This window comes from Trichoderma atroviride, chromosome 3 (assembly GCF_020647795.1).
Source record: "Trichoderma atroviride chromosome 3, complete sequence".
Taxonomy (NCBI): Eukaryota; Fungi; Ascomycota; class Sordariomycetes; order Hypocreales; family Hypocreaceae; genus Trichoderma; species Trichoderma atroviride.
In genome coordinates this window covers 4,575,837-4,591,789 of record NC_089402.1, presented here as the reverse complement: position 1 = coordinate 4,591,789, position 15,953 = coordinate 4,575,837, and the positions used below count along the sequence as shown (strand labels likewise).

Here is a 15,953-nt window from a genome sequence, read left to right as displayed (position 1 = left end):
ATCGGACACTTGTCTCTGCAAATTTCCCTCCTATGAGTGAAGAGACTGACCCAATCCCACCTGGAGTTGGGGCTTATCTTCAGTGCCCGTGGCGTAGGGGACTTGTTGAACAGGCCCAATTTTGGATGCTGAAGAATGGCTTTCGTGCCCACTTGACGAAGGTGGAACTGTGAAAATGGGACGGATCTTTGAAACGGGAATTGGAGAGTAGATGAGATGCTCAGAAGGAGTATATTTTCTGTCTTCATAAGGGCTTTGGGCTCCAATATCTCGGATCTCGGCCTCATTCTCTATCTGTGGGCCGTGATGGCTGTATGAAAGTGCCGACTCAAACTCTCCCATAATCCTCTTTGGCAAGATTCCGTCTTGGTTTTTACGGCCGGGGAGTTGATCATTACTTCTAACTGCAAGGTGCTCTGAGCCAATGTTTGTTGAAGAAAACTGATGATGATGCGAGGTTTCGTCGCCATCTGTTTCAGCCCACGGCCTGGCTTTGAACTCACGGCTGTGGTATTGATGGTCATCTTCTGGGTGTAGTTCAGGCAAGAAAGGTCGAATTTTGGAAGATGGAAACACAAGCCCCAGAGTTTCTTTCACATCTTTCTCAACATCATTTGTATTTGGTCCTACTGTAAGCTCGGGGTCATCCTCTGAGTCAAACGTCTGGACTTTGTTGGCAGAGCGGTGATAGTTTAGTCCTCCGAGAGTTACTGGATGATGTGAAGGATAGTAGGAGAATGCAGGGCGAACTTTGACTGCTATGCTGTGACTTTTGTGACGGTGGATAGGCACTGCCACTTCGGTGACGGAAATATCACCACTGGATAGCACCCGATGCATCTCACCGCTTATCATGGAAACATCGGATACTGGAGATGACGACTGTGTCGAAGAAACCAAGCTTCGATATCCTGTGGATTGGATTCCATAATCACAGAAATCGGCACCCTCCAGCAGTCCAGGATGGTGTGTGTCGGCATGTGTATCGTAGTTGTGCAGGAAAGCAGCATTAACACGCTCTCGGTCGTTGGGCCGTATTTGGAACGAAGGAAGTATCTTGTCTTGTCGAATGGCAGGGGAACTTAGCCGGGGAAGCGCGGACGCAGGTCTGCTTGGGACGACGCCTCGATTTTCGAGCTCTGGCTTGGACGGTAGGGAGGGCGTCTTGATAGGGGGAGATCGACTGACCACCGGTGGCGCGGGCAAGTCTCTGTCGACAAGGTTCGGGCCGCTGGCTGAAGTTTTCAACAGGTGGTGTCTAAATGCAGCACTCCTGGTAGCGGGTACTTCGAATATATCAGCCGTCTCGTGGCTTTCTTCGGGCCTCAACATGGTAAGGGAAGCGCGGGCGCTGGGGGCGGGCGTGTGATCGAAGTCGCCAGCCTCCATGTCGACTTGATATTGGGGCTGCTGGACCTGGGCGTAGTGGGAAAATGTCAAGAGCATCTCCACCTAGTCGACTCCCACCCTTGTTTGTGAGTAGGTAGATGGTATAGATGCTCGTATACAGGCTGGGCAAAGAGGGCGTGTGTTGAGCAGGCGCAGGAGTGTCGAGCGAAGAAAGGGGGCTTGGACCGGGGGCAACAGATTTCAAAAGTTCGCTCGGATCTGGTGGATCTGCTATTCGTCGAAGTGTTTATTCAGAAGTAAGCGGCGATATCGTGGCTAAACGGTACTGGATGGCGCGGCAGGGAAGAAGAAGACTGATGGCCTTTCGGCACCAGCGTGCAGACGAAGCCCCGAAACCATGCAGCCTCTGCTTGAGTAACGATTCTGTTCTAAAAATACATATGAAATGTGCACAGGACGAAGAGAATAGGGATGTAGTACGAGGAAAAGATGCGGAAGAGGTCGGAGATGGACGCAATGATGTGAGGAGAGTGTCGAGCCGGGCGAGTGGCAATCTGGCAGCCAAATGCAGCTTATCCTTATCTGCGTCTGTTGACATGCGAAACGAGGCCGAGCCGAGACGTTGGGGATGCGCCTTCCGCGTGAATCTCAACTGCCTGGGTACATGTACATGTACCTTGTGATGTATCCCCCGCTGTGCGTGGTATCTCCGTCACTTTTTGCTTGGGGGCGGAACCAACTATGGCCTTTCAAAATGCAGGGACGGTAGGGGGCAAAAGGGGCGACCTCAGAGCCGGGACGGCAGCGTAGCAGTGGCAAACATCTGCCCTGCAACGGCGGCGGGTCTTCATGACAAGCTGCGGCAGAAGAGCTGGGAAAGTTGCTTAGGTAGTTGAGCTGCCTGACTAGTAACAGCAAAGGATTCATAATATGTCCCCTTTAGGCAAACATAAGCCTATCCCGTTTGATACTTGGAGCTGGCACCCAGAGACGGCGCACAAAGTGACGCGATCTATAGAGAGAACAAAGTCTGGCATCACGAGTTTGCTCCGTCTCCCCTCTTACGACAACCAAGAACCCAAGAGTCAACTACTAGATAGGTCAGTAGATGATAAATGGTGGCTTAGTGTCTATCTATGCCTTCCAGGCAGGGGCAAGGCCAAGACAAGATTACATAGTTGACGCCCGGCCAATGAGGAGTTGGGAGATTACAAGGACCACAACTTGGCTAAATGATGCTCTGCCACACAGCTTAGCACTTGCTCCTTCAAAGACCAGGTAGACGCAGACTACATCTCTCACCGCAATACAGCCAGCTGGGGGATGCGGAGCAGATGCAACAGATACCTTGTAGGTCCGATGGGCATGCATGTTGCATGCATACTAGTAGTATTCACGGCTCGAGCAGGTACTTGACATGAAAAGTAGCAGCTACCACAGTATTTACCCAGGTGTTGCTAGGCAATTGGTACAAGTGCTCGAAGCTGGTCTAAATCCGTCCACTCGTCGTCTCCCTACCTACGTATCCTCGAAAGGCGTGGCCCCCAGCAGTTGTCGTAACAGTCTCTCCTTATCAGCCGCCTTTCTCGCAACTGCAACAACCCACCCATGCAACGGTTTCAATCCTTTCTGCAGCTGCTACCCCATTCTATTGCAAGTATCAAGCATGCTGAGGCGCCCCGTACCTACGTATAGCATGTTTCGCTACACGACTATACGGTCGCACACACCAGCCAGCCATTCAGCCTTATGGCTATTAGCCGTGTGGTAAGGAGGCTTTCGGGCGTACATGCAGCCAAAGCCTCATGCTACACAAGACTACTCAGCTGAAGCCTCTCCAGCCAAAAGCACACCCCTCCACCTCCTCCGCGTGCTCCTCCCGTCTGATGAAGCACAACCCGACAACATTTTGGAGACGCCCTCTTCAGTCGGGCCGCACAACCACCAAAGTGATATTTTCAGTTGTGCCAGTCTGACGTGTTCAACAACTGACACGAGAGGGACACGAGAAGGAGGAGCGTGGCTCTGGGGCGGCTCGGCTCGGCGGATAGAAAAAGAACTGAAGACAGTTCGTCGGCCGAAGCACAATCTTCCATCCAGCCAATGTCGATCGCCGCTGACACCCTCTCACAGAACGCTGCCAGGCACCAGAACGCATGTCCTAAATTACCTGCCACTCTTGCGTCCGAATCGAGCCGCTTGGGCCGATGCAACCCCCTCCTTACATGCAGCCACACGCCAGGCCAGAGTCCTCCCGTACATGCTGCCGAATGCTGTCACTTCGGCCTGTAGGACACGTGAATCGAGCCAGTGCTGGGCGAAAAGAAAAAGTCCAGAAAGAATCCTCCCGAGGCATGACTCGCTATGACAGCTGCGCGGTGTACGCCAGTCCTACGCCACTCATATACTGTATCTAGACAATACCGTGATTTCTGCCTGGAGCAGCAGGCTGCAACTCGGCCGTGACAGTCAGCCAGACGGATGACTACATACTTACTGTAGCACTGGGCCCTAATCAGAGGCAGGACTTTGACTATCCGTTTACGGCATGCCGAATGGATTCTCCCAGCGGCAGAGCCAAGCCAAAGAGAAAAAAAGGCTAAGAGTCAAATGCGAAACCCAAGATGCGGAAATTTCGACAATACCACCATGGCCGTATTGGCATCTGGTCTGGCAGCCGGCCTATGCCCTATTTGCTGCACAGAGCCTCAAGTGGCAGGGAGCCCTGCTGCGAGCATGTACCAGTACGGAGCCGGTGCAGGCATTAGATGTGACACGTCTGTCTTAGTACCTGCTGTTGGTAGGGGAAGCCCAGCGCCGGGAAAAAAGACGCTGGGCGGCGCTGCAGGGGTTCCCCGTCCAGTTCCCAAGGCCGCCTGCGCGTACCCCCGTGCTCGGCTCAGCCCACGCCCAGCGTTCTCAGCGCTGAACTGATGTCGATGTGATGCCGATTGCTGTTTCGGCTGGGGAAACACTGGACGACAAGCGCGATCCACCGCCAGATAAAATTAGGACCAGGCTAGCATTGCAAAACAAGCGCGGCCGCGCATACGGCGCATCTGACGACTAGCAAGGTTGCATACATCAAATGGTCTGGTATCAATGGTATGATGCAGTACCTATGGTATGGTATACGGATACAGCACGCGAATCATCGTCATCTTGCGCCCCATCCGATCGCCCGCGTCAATGTGCGCCTAGCCCAGACGCGCTTGCAAATCTGCCCTAGGGGGCCGTTCGTACGACTGCAAAGCCCCGGCAGCGGTGTCCCGTTCGGCGACCTGGATGCACTCGTGGAAGCCGGATATGGCATTGATGCATCTGCCTGTATGCATCTCCCATGCGCCTACAGGCCGAATCTCACGCCTACCCTCCCTATCCCAGCGCCCTGGAACCAATCAAGGCGCAAGCCGGCGAACAGCAGCATGGGAGAGGATCCCGCCGCTTGACATTCCGTGCTGAGAATTGCACACAACATACTTGTAAGACAGAAGATGATGCATATGTTTTCTACTTCATCGGCTTAGTCTACATCCATCTCGGCTCTCTGGCCAAGGTGACATCGCTTAACCATTGCCCTCGAAACAAAGCGAAACAAACAATAGGCGCGAAACAAAAAGAGGAAATAGGGCCAAAATGCTGTCAGACATTTTCTATAATAAGCAACCGACCTTGCCCCAGCAATAAGCTCTTTCATGCCTCATGTTTTAGCGGCAAACCAATTCTCAGTCTAAAACAAAAAATATTCCCCTTCCACTTCCACTTCCCTGCCCTTCAAGCGCGCAGCCGCCTGCTAAAAAAGCCCCAGCCAACCCACGCGCCACACCTGGCCCGATTTGGCAAGAATCCTGTCTGTACTGAGACAGACGCAAACAAGATGTTCTAAAAATAGCACAGCATAAAGGTTTCCGCTCTTTAGTCTCAGTTTCTTTTTGGTAATATGCTGTCCCTTGGGACCTACACCGAGATTAAAGTGAGAGAGAGAGAGAGATCATACAGAGTGCTCAAGTAAAACAAGGTTGGTTCCGACCCCAAACCACTGCGCCCCATTATTATCTTCCTCTCCAACTCCGAAAAAATGGAAACCACATATCGGCCCTTTGCTTATTTTCACGACTCATCCTGAAGCTATATGTTGCCCCTCTCGAAAATACTAGGCAAGTACCAAAGTATAGTAGCCCGACTTGGTAACACTCAATATTCTGTACTACTAAGAACCTTAGTAGACGGTAATCGCGGGATTAGTAGTTGCCGCGACTGATGAATTTTTTTTTTAGACACTCAAAATTAAGAATTTTGGAAAATATCAACATGCCTCATCTTGATCTTTGTGTATAAGGTATATCGAGGCAAAGATACGCCAAAGTAGAGTACGAAAAAAAGTTATATTGCAGCGGGGCAGTTTAGCCAACTTGGCACATTTCATTGAAGCCGTAGTGACGGAGTTGCTGCCGTTCCTGTAATCTAGAATATCGGCAGTTGTTAAAGCGGGTGCCGTTTTAGTTTTTTTCTCGGTCTACCATTACCCCGTTAATTTTTGGTTCCCCACGGAAAGCCATCCACAGTACTAGTAGATACTATCGGTTGGAGAGAAAAAACCAAGAGACAGAAAACTCAATCACATTACAAAAGATGTTGAAACAGGGGGAATGTAGTTATATAGAATGTTTATTCTATTTGGTTCGCAAGCATCCTGATGCTCGCCTTAGCTATGAAAGAAATGGTGGTGCCAGCCACCCGATGTCACTGAGACATTGCGCGCTGCGCATCTCATCTAGTAGGTACACGTACCTGATAACTAAACAACAACTGAGAGGACTGGTAGTACAGCTGTAAAGCAAACAAAAGCGAAAGAAAGCAAAACAAACTGAGAAACAACTAAAAGCACAGAAAAAAGAAAGAAAGAAAAAAAAGTGAAACATGGCTATTTGAGCAGAGAGTAGATCCATTCCCTGCGGTGCACACCCAACAAGCGAAGCACGCCCAAATAAGACATTACCAAGTATCAACGTATGCAGCACCAGGCGCATGACGTGGTCCTTTGACGAACAGAAAAAGAAGTTCCCAAGCCCCAATGTAAATGGTCCAAAATATCCAGAGTCCCGAAACAAGAAAAACAATAACCAAAGGAAAAGGGCAAAAAGGGGGAAGATAAAGGTGCAAATCAAAGTGAATGAGATGAGGTAGTCTATGCCATGCCATGCCATGCCATGCCGTGTATCCCATGTATCCCGTGGCCAATCCAGTTGGCCGAAAGGGCCCAAGAAAAGTGGACGGAACTCTTCCAGAGTCGCCTCGCGGCGATCCGACAAGGCCCGTCTCAAGAAAAAAGAGACAAGGTGAAAAAGGAAGGCTCAAGAGAGAAAGTCATTGCGTTCCCAGAAACGGCCGTGTCCCTCATTTATCGTACTCAAAAATCAAAAGATGACAAAAGAAAAAGTCCCAATTCCAATCCCATATGCTATGCAATGTAAAAAAAAAAAAAAGGCAGATAGATGATTGTAACAGAAACGGACAAGTTTCGCGATCGAATGAAAACCAAAGTGCTCGAAATGTCGTATATGAGAAAGTGATATAGGTACTGGGCGCTTCATTCCACATCAATCGCTAATGCCTAAACCAAGGTATGAGGTCGTGTGAAGGAGATGGAGTCGTCGCTTGTGGCGCATCATTAAATCGTTCGGAACATGCTCCGAAGGGAGAGTCAATTCGTCAATGTCTCATTTCCGTGTCTTCAGTAACGTCGTGAAGGAGGTTGGAGGAGGTCGAGCGAGGAAGAGAGGTGTCAAGATCTCTGTCAAGATCAAGTTCATGTGGGAGCACGATGAGACGTTGCGCCTTGGCGGCGGTGGCGGACGAGCATAAGGACAATCGACGACGGATTGGCAGAGTAGAGAAACGAGATCCAGTCGTCGAGCTCGAAGCGAAGAAGCCGCGGGAAGCGCAATATCTGAGGGCCCGCTACCGAAGACAACACCCATCATCGGTAGCTCTTGCGGCTGGAGCGGCCGCCGCTACCGTAGCCAGAATCCGAATATGTAGATTCATGTGCGTACTGAGCGCTGTGGCCGGTATGCGCGCTGCAGGCATAACCGACGTAGATTGTGCGCTGCTCAATGTTGTGGCCTGGCCTTCCGTATGCCGCGCAGCGGTCAATGGCGTGCTGGTAGTAGAGGCAGCGGCAAGCCGAGTAGAGTTCAACAAGCTGATAGCACATGGTGGCTTATATTGGTGTCGGAACAAGAGTATATGGCGTTGGTCGACAAACTGGACAAGGTTGCATCCGAAGATACAACAAGCTGAAAAAGGCGAAGATACGCCGGCGGGGAGAGAATCTGGTCTGATACCGTGGGCCGACAGCAGTTGTTGGACGCAAGCAGATGAAGATTGACGGCTGTTGTTTGCCCTTGCTTGCTGTTGGTTGAGAGCTGTTGTGCTGTGCGGTGTTGTGATGTGTTGGTTGGGAGCTGATTGATGTAGATTGATTGCCTCGAAAAGACTGATGCTGGTTTCGAGGTTGGCGCTATAGCTCTTTATAAGACGAGCAATGCTAGGACAAGGGGCAGGACAAGGAGCAGGACAGAGGAAAGGGACCGACAAGGCAAGACAAGACTAGACGAGACGAGACGAGAGGAATAGGAATGGGAATAGGAAACCGATCTCTAAAGGAAACTGCCGGGGGGGCGATGATGAGGTAGGAGTGTGACTGAGGATGTAGTGGCAGGGTCAGGACTGGAGGGACGAGGCATCGCAGCCTTATAGCTCGTGCATCGCAGCCTGGGCAGAGCGTAGGCGGGAGCCGGAGCAAGGTGTCAAGGTGTCAAGGTTGGAGTGATCGGTGTACGGGATACAGGATGGAGGAGTGCCTGAGAGCAGGACTGAGGCGTGCAGAGCAGGGGCCTGGCCGTCTTCAAAAGCGATCCTGGAAGAGCAGGGCCGCTGCGGGAGGCGTGCGGCCGGCATGGCTGGGACGCACGGGCAGCTGGTGAGGTGGTGATAGCTGCACGCCCCAGCCATTGCTAGCACTGAGCTAACGCCAGAGGCACAAGCAGGCCAGTACAAGTATGTAATCCATCGGATGGCTCTGGGGAGCAAGGGCAGCAAGGGTCCCTCCATGGTCCCAAACCCTCGTCTCTGGACCGCGTGCATGTATAAATGTGGATTGCGGGAGGGCTGGCTGCGCGGGTGGAGCGCCAGGCAAGGCGGAAAAAAAACCAGATGAAGACGCAGATTACATGTACTGGCGGTATTACTGTAGTCGCAGCACCTCGACTCTGACTAAAGCAGATGAGGGTAAGGTAAGGTAAGCAGGTGGGCGCTGCACACAGGACCCAGGTCAGCACCAGAACGGCAGGGTTCTCGCAAGTAGACTGAGTCGCGCCGCCAGCCACTGAGTAGTGAGTAGCGAGCGGCGTTGCGAGTCTGATGAATGTGCTGCTGGTTACGAATGCTCGTGGCAGTGGTACAGTTGGTAGTAGGCATTATCATAAGGTCAAGTATCTTGTACCCCCCGAATACCGTCGGCAAGCTTGGGGACGACGACGAGTAGTGGCGCGGAATGGGCTCGAATACTGATTAATACGCTGCGGCAGTAACTGGAATAACTCGACCCCAGCGCTGGATTACATCGAGTGCAGCGCAGCTAGCTGCAAGGCGCAAGGCACCAAAAGTGATGCCAGTGGCGGATCAGCCAGTCGTGGACGAACCATGGCGCCCCGAAAAACGAACCTGCCGACCGAAGAGGGCCAAGCGACGAGTCTGACCGTTGCTGCTTGACAGGTGACGCTTCTGCAGCGACAAGCACTCGCACTCGCCTCGTACGAGCGCAGGCCCAAGCAGCACAAACAGCGCGGCCGCTGCAGGGTTGGCGCGCGGAATACGGAGCAGACAGGACGTCTATAGGGCGTGGCGGTTCTCGGAGCCGTTCGCTTCGGCGAGCAGGTTTCCTGCAACGGGATCCAGATGCTGCACAGTCGCAGGTACAAAAATACAAAAATACAAAATACACAAATACACAAATACAAATACCAGACCGGGTGCACTCGTGTGAGGTGCGCTAGTCGCCGAGTAGGACGGCGAGCAGGGCTTCTTCGGGGCCTGGAAGAGTCACCCGGGTCCTTGGCCCTTGACCAGGGGCGTGGGAGAGCAAAAGAGCCTTTGGGGGCCTGGAAGTTGACCTGCAGCAAGGCTGAACTGGGGGGGGAAGGGGGACGCAGTGGTGTGCGGCTTGTCAGCTCGTCCTCAGCAATCTGGAGGCGTCGGCGATGCTACTGGGACCACCACTTCCGTGGCTCTAATCGACCACCACCAGAAGTGGTAATGCTAGCAGTTTGGAGTGCCTGCATTGCAGTGCGTGCAGTGCAGCGCAGACTGCAAGGGGCCACGAGCCTGCGGATCCAGGGCGCGCATCATCAGCATCATCAGCATCATCATGATAGCCAGACGTCGAGTGAGGCCTTGCGGCAACGAGATCCAATGGCTCTTGCTGCATCCGGGCAAAACAGTCGACGCCAGGACGGTGACGCCACGAGGCGAAAACACGCGGGAGAGGCTGCTCATAAAATATCGCAATGGAATTAATTGAGCATCTCCTGGAACAGAAAATGGAATATGAGACTTTTTGGGAAACCCATAGGCAGTGGTTCATACATGAACATACATGTTGTATTGCATAGGCCTGCGCTGGTATTGTCCAAAAGCAGTATGCGCGAAACAGCCGTTCTGGCATTGACGCAGAGACAGCCGGCCCGGTGGGTTCTGCTCGGATTGGTGGCTCGGGAGCGCTGGTAAGGCTGCCTAGGGAGCATTTTGGGCCTCTGATGTCACATTTCCACCCACCAACGGCCTGTCCAGGCGGGCTCATTCGCTGCAGCTAGCACCACTAGCGGCTGCTTAGCACCCGACCCGTGAGGTTGGGATGGAAGCCAGACACAGAGCACCTCGGCGCGGACAGAATGCTCGCAGTTCGCCGTATTGCTTCCATTCCTCCTGATTGCTGCTTTCCGCGGCACCAGGCACATGCCACAGATGGAATGTTATGGCACTCGATAACTTGGCTCCCAAGGAACCGCTTCCTTTGGGATGGGTTATGCGTCATGAGAGAGAAGCCAGTGTGTACGTACTTGTATGAGCCACCTCTACTAACCTCGATTACTGGCCATGGCAGGGGCAACAAGTTGCGTGGACCTGCCTGTATTCGCACAGATGTGACTTTTGATCTCAACCTGGTAACTGTTGTGCTGCTGTTTGGGAAAGTGCCTTGGTACATACATTCCGGTAGTGTGTATTCTGTAGTTATCGGCCTATATCAAATACTATCCAGCAAAGTGGTGGATGAGAGCAGAGACAGATACAGCCATTACATCGACTCAATAATGGGCCATTTACTTTAGCAGTTAGCTACCTAATTGGATGCGTTGACGCACTGTAGCTATTTTGCACTCCCTACCTCGATAGTATCCGTCGTGTCTTTGCATTGATATGGAAGGTGCGGCTTCGCACACTTGCAGTCGCGGCCCCGGGAAGGCGCGCTGCACCGCGAACCTCGAACGGCCTACCGGCCCGATGCAGGTTCGCACTTCTCCCTGCGCGATTCTTGCATCTGCTTACCACTAGTACTTTGCACAACACCATCATTTCGAAGCCCCCAATAAAGCACGCGGTGCTGCGAGCCGTGATACTTGTCTCTCTCGCCAAACGCTGGCGTCTCTCACCGTCTAAAGTGTTCCATGCGCCCTTCCCGTTAATCCGGCCCTGAGATGGAATCGCGGCCCCGCAATGCGTCCGCAGTCGTCGGCGCCGTCAGCATCAGCAGTCGGAGCAGGACTTTTCCGAGCAAGGCTCGTTTACCATTGGGAATCAGGCGAAAAGCGACCAAAAGAACAAAAAAAGAGCCAACAACGACAAACAAGAAAATATCGGCCCCAATAAGCCCGTGCACCGAGGGGGAAGGTTTGATGCTGGCTCGAGATGCCTGATGGGGCCGGATATCTCGTTACCAATACTAGCTACGATCCTAAGCCGTCGCACTTCGCAAATGTCCATATGGGCGTCAGATGACGCAAAATCGGATATAGTGCTAGAGCGCTAAGGGCCGGGTAGTGCTCGAGGCAGCACGTCATACTTTCCGTTGCAATATCTCGATGAGCATTCAAGGTACGCACGACGATCTCCTGCCCGCCTAGTGAAAATCGATGTTGCTGCAGTGCAGCTGAGTGGCATTCTGTGTTCAGCGTTCGCTGAAGCTGGCTGACAGAAAATATTTAGTTGCTATTGCTTGGCAAAGGAGTCGAATCGAGCGCATGTGCCCTTCTACCTGCTAACGTGCTGGATGCACCACTCTGCACATTGCAAACACTATGCAAACGGGTGCGACGGTGCAGGGTACACCACTACCTATACTGATCTATGCAGGTACGATGTGACCAACCAGAAGAGCCAGATGCAATGTGGATACACGCAGCAGAAACAGCCTGCCAGCATGCATTCAATTCCAAGTGCGTGCTGAGCCACAAGGGACATCGTGGATTCAACAGCGCTGCTCTTGTTTCCCCCATCTCCCCCGTTTTACCTGCAGGTCACGGCAAGGGAATCATTCTGTAATGCCTCGCTAGCCGTCATCACGGGATGAGGTGGTTATGATGCACTCTTATCACACTGGCCCGTCAGCATCGTCATTTCATCGCGTCGCAGTATCCGATGGCAGTGTCGCTCACGTTACACAACATTGAAACCCTTTTACATCTAGAAGAGGGATACCGGAGGATGAGAGAGTGACCCGAGCGCCTGTGGAAGCAACGTACAGTACGATGGGCTGTCGCATACTGGCTTTGTTTCGAGCTTTGGACGCTGTACAGTGGACTGGCGCTATTCCTGTGCGCTTACCCATCCACGCCCATCCACTTTTTGGGTGGACAGATTTCATTCTACTGCGTGGTTGCAGCATCCTGAGCATGTCGTGTTTCACGTTCCATGCTGTGATACGGCTTGAGAAGCTTCCATTCATCTTCTCTGCAGGAACCCCAATTGGGATGAAACACAGATGCAGTTGCAGCCTTACGGCCTATTCAGGCAATGTCATGCAAGATGCTGCGGAACACCAAAAAGGACAGGTAAAGCAAAAAAACGCCAGGTGCTGTGTCCAATACGGGAATCTGCACGTTGGTCAGCTACGCGGAGCAGACGAACCAGACGGCATTGAGAACTGCGCGCATTGCGGGACTCGACACTGGTCCTGCTGGCGGCCGCTTGCCTCAGCCGTCTGGAGCGCATTTTAACCGTGCATTGCAGCTGCTTTGCACATGGAGTCGACGACATATTAACCGGCAACCACCAACACTTGAACTTGGGACCAAGCGATCCATCCCGTCCTTGTCCCCATAAGCCACGAGGCGGCCTCACAACCCGGCCACCACCGACCCTCTTGTTCCGTTCCCTCCCCATGGTCGCTCTTCAGAGATTCAAACCAGCATAGTCGCCCCGAAAAGACGGCCAAGGACAAGGCATGTGCGCCGTGAGGAAATGCGGAGGCAGCCGGCACTTGACCTCACGTGTTCCCAGACATCCAACTAACCAGGTTGCTTGGCTCACACTCATAACAAACTCCATCGCTAAAAGTCTACGTATCATATCGCATTGCGACCTAATTGGGTAAACTTACCTGCACACATCGACTGGTTAAAAAAAAAGGACCGCTCAGTTCTGCTCCAATAAGTATACACCATCATGTCCCAAGGGCCTGGTGCCTGAAACACAACCTTCATTTACACCGCCATCTCCACCACCCCGCGGCTGCGTGGAGCAGCTTACAGACACCACCACCACTACAGTATGATACTTTGGCCGAGAGTAGCGCACACATATGCGGATTATACTGCCTTGTCTAAGACATGCATTTTTGGGGGCCACGAGAGGCAATGATAGGGTAGTGGAAGACTCATACCGGCACGTGAAGCGTGTGAGCAATCGGTGCCATGTCATACTGTATGGTAGCACGGCGTGTATGGTTGGAAGTCGCCAAGAGCAGAGTCCTACACGACTCGAACACAGAAACATCACCGACTACGTACCGGGAAAAAAAGAAAGAGAAAGAGATGCACGATACACACATACTGAGCAGCAGTTTGAGATCTGTCGTATCACCGCTGACGGGCGATCGTGCAACGGCCGAACGGATGACGACTTTGGCTCTGGGAGATGGACAGGGGCCCCTGGCAGGCTGATGCCAAATATAGGAACCACACTACTGGATCGCCTGTTAGGTCAAACCCAAGGCCTTGGTATCGCTACCCTCCCTTCCGTCTCATCTTCCATTTTGGTTCCTACCTTAATCTTTCCGTACCCGTGCCGGTCTGGGGGCCTCCTCTCGACGCCTTTCCTTGCACGGACTTTATCAGATGCTGCTTCCGACACTGCCTGCTTGGCGTAGCGCCCTGGAAGCCGGCACGGCCAAATACTGCTAGCAGGCAGGCAGCACAAGGTTAAAGTAAAAATAGTTTTCAGTCCGCGGTATGATGCATTCTACGAAGAACAAACAGGATCTGGAGCTACCAAGCTCGGCATCAAGTCATTTCATCGGGGGTTGACAACAGATGGACGTACGACGGATTCATTGGTGTATACAATTTTTAAGAAAATGAAATGCAACGGCGACAAGGAGATGGATGACTAGAAGGGCATGTTGCTCATACCCCGCGCCTGGTGGTTGTGAATTCAGTTTCTATAGGTGTTTTTTTCAAACTCAACACTAAGTTGCCAATTACTGCAACATGTCTCGGGAGGGAGATGGTGTCTATACAGTGGGACCAACCCGGAGGGGCTGGGGACCGATAGCTTGTCAGCTCGCCACATTTTCTACTTGTCGATCGGGATAATTGAAGCCATGGCTTGGACGTCTATGAAACATGCCAGGGAGGATTGCAGGCAGTTAAGCGACAGGCGCGCTTCAAGTCGTTCATTGGTGGAGAAGAGAACGAGCTGATGAGTGAGATGGCTTGAACAGCCGAGGAACACTCCGAGATTGTCTCTCGCGAAGCAGTAGTCTGGTCAGAAAACCACCGTCAGCGAGAAGCAGCAACCGGGGCCGGTTCTAGCATGCCGAGGAGCGACGGGGGCTGCCTAGACAAGCAGAGCACAGAGCAGACGATGGGCTGGCGAAACCGATCGGGCTGGGGCGTGGTCCTCTCACAACTTGCGGTGCTCGATATGCAACTGCATGCAACTGCAGATGCTGCGATCGGAAAGCTTCGCCTGGGCGCGGACAGATATCCACCGCTCTCTAGGCCTCGAAGGGAGCATCACCTGTCCCAGACTGCGGTCACGACGAGCACGATACGACCATGCTCTGTTCTTTTCTTGCTTGACCTTGCGAGCGGTCGCCCAGATGACCTCATGAGGCCTGTCTGCTCCATGAGGCCTGCTTGCTCGCTTGCAAAGTGTATCGACCGGCGACCAGCCCTACTCCCAAAGTGCTGCGCGTGACTTGGACCGGCGTCGTCATCTCCATGCTCATACTCTGTTCCCCTGCCACGCTATCGCAGCCAAGCAGCCCTTTGCGCGTGTAGCCCTTGCGCAGCTAAGCGCTGTCCTCTTCCACGGCATTCTGGGCACTGCTGATTAACTCGCAAGACTGCTGCACACGCCTCTACGCGATAGTCAATCATTAGCAAGCACGCATCAGCGGTGACTGGCAGTCCGGCCTCGCGCCCCATCTTCGCTGCGCCTCTCACTGTGGCTTGCTGGACTGGACTGGCCCGCCTTTCGAACCCCCGTCGACCGTCCATGTCCGCATCCGGTATCCGCCCCGGAGTTGCCGGCCACGCCAAATCTAAACGGCGACGAAACAGAACGGCGGGATCGTCACAATCGTTCGTGAGGTAAATCGCGGGCTCCGAAGCCTGCGGAAACGAGGGGATGACTCGTGGAGTCCGGCTCTGCGAAGGATTCCATGCCACCTTGTTTCTCAAATCTTTGTCGGCAGACACGTCAATCGCCACATGAGCCAGCAGATCAGGCACACAAGACACTCTCACCGGCCGTCCAGGAGCTCTGGTTCCGAGATGCCAACGACTGTTTCCCCATATTCGATTCATCAGGCAGCCGTCGGCCCCCGCGCCTCGCCGCGCCATCTACAGCGTAGGATGCTGGCTCTATTATTACCAACGTATGCAACAACTACGCTCTACGGCATTTGTAAAGCAACGATTACCTCATGCCTGCTGTGCTCCTGCCGCAGTTTGTCAGCATCCGAATCCGATGATGATCCCTGCCCATCGAACTCTTGATACAGTACCTCAACTCCAACCGGCTGTCGATATCTGGTATGGTATGGTATCGCTACAAGGCTCTCGCTGTTTTGGTTCTTGCATCTACTTGTACAGTAAAGCTGCACTCTGCACGCTCCCACCCCTGGCAAACTCCCCTGCTGCTGTAGCGAGCACTTGACCCGCTATCCCGCATCATGGTTTTTCTTCGATACACCCCCCTTGCCGTTTCCATGCCGATGCCCTAGCAGATCCATGGTTTTTTTTAGGGGACGAATGAGGCTCATTCTGCTCTGAAAAATAAACCCCAATCTGGGTTGGGACCCCCCTTTCTAGGGGAGG

At 53.0% G+C, this 15,953-nt stretch overlaps 4 protein-coding genes across 4 annotated transcripts; 1 reads left to right on the top strand and 3 right to left on the bottom strand.

The window, feature by feature from the left end:
• Positions 1 to 30: 30 nt before the first annotated feature.
• Positions 31 to 1,446, bottom strand: TrAtP1_006790 (uncharacterized protein; the record flags this gene model as incomplete). Its single annotated transcript, XM_066113266.1, has 1 exon — positions 31 to 1,446. The coding sequence occupies one exon, from the start codon at positions 1,444 to 1,446 to the stop codon at positions 31 to 33; it is 1,416 nt and encodes a 471-aa protein (XP_065969352.1).
• Positions 1,447 to 7,174: 5,728 nt separating this feature from the next.
• TrAtP1_006789 (uncharacterized protein) lies at positions 7,175 to 7,741 on the top strand (the record flags this gene model as incomplete). The annotated part of the gene is made up of 1 exon (XM_066113265.1): positions 7,175 to 7,741. One exon carries the CDS (start codon positions 7,175 to 7,177, stop codon positions 7,739 to 7,741), a length of 567 nt encoding a protein of 188 aa, XP_065969351.1.
• Positions 7,742 to 8,106: 365 nt separating this feature from the next.
• On the bottom strand, positions 8,107 to 8,313 carry TrAtP1_006788 (uncharacterized protein; the record flags this gene model as incomplete). The annotated part of the gene is made up of 1 exon (XM_066113264.1): positions 8,107 to 8,313. The coding sequence occupies one exon, from the start codon at positions 8,311 to 8,313 to the stop codon at positions 8,107 to 8,109; it is 207 nt and encodes a 68-aa protein (XP_065969350.1).
• Positions 8,314 to 14,923: 6,610 nt separating this feature from the next.
• On the bottom strand, positions 14,924 to 15,476 carry TrAtP1_006787 (uncharacterized protein; the record flags this gene model as incomplete). Its single annotated transcript, XM_014082385.1, has 2 exons — positions 14,924 to 14,992; positions 15,078 to 15,476. 2 exons carry the CDS (start codon positions 15,474 to 15,476, stop codon positions 14,924 to 14,926), a joined length of 468 nt encoding a protein of 155 aa, XP_013937860.1.
• Positions 15,477 to 15,953: the final 477 nt, after the last annotated feature.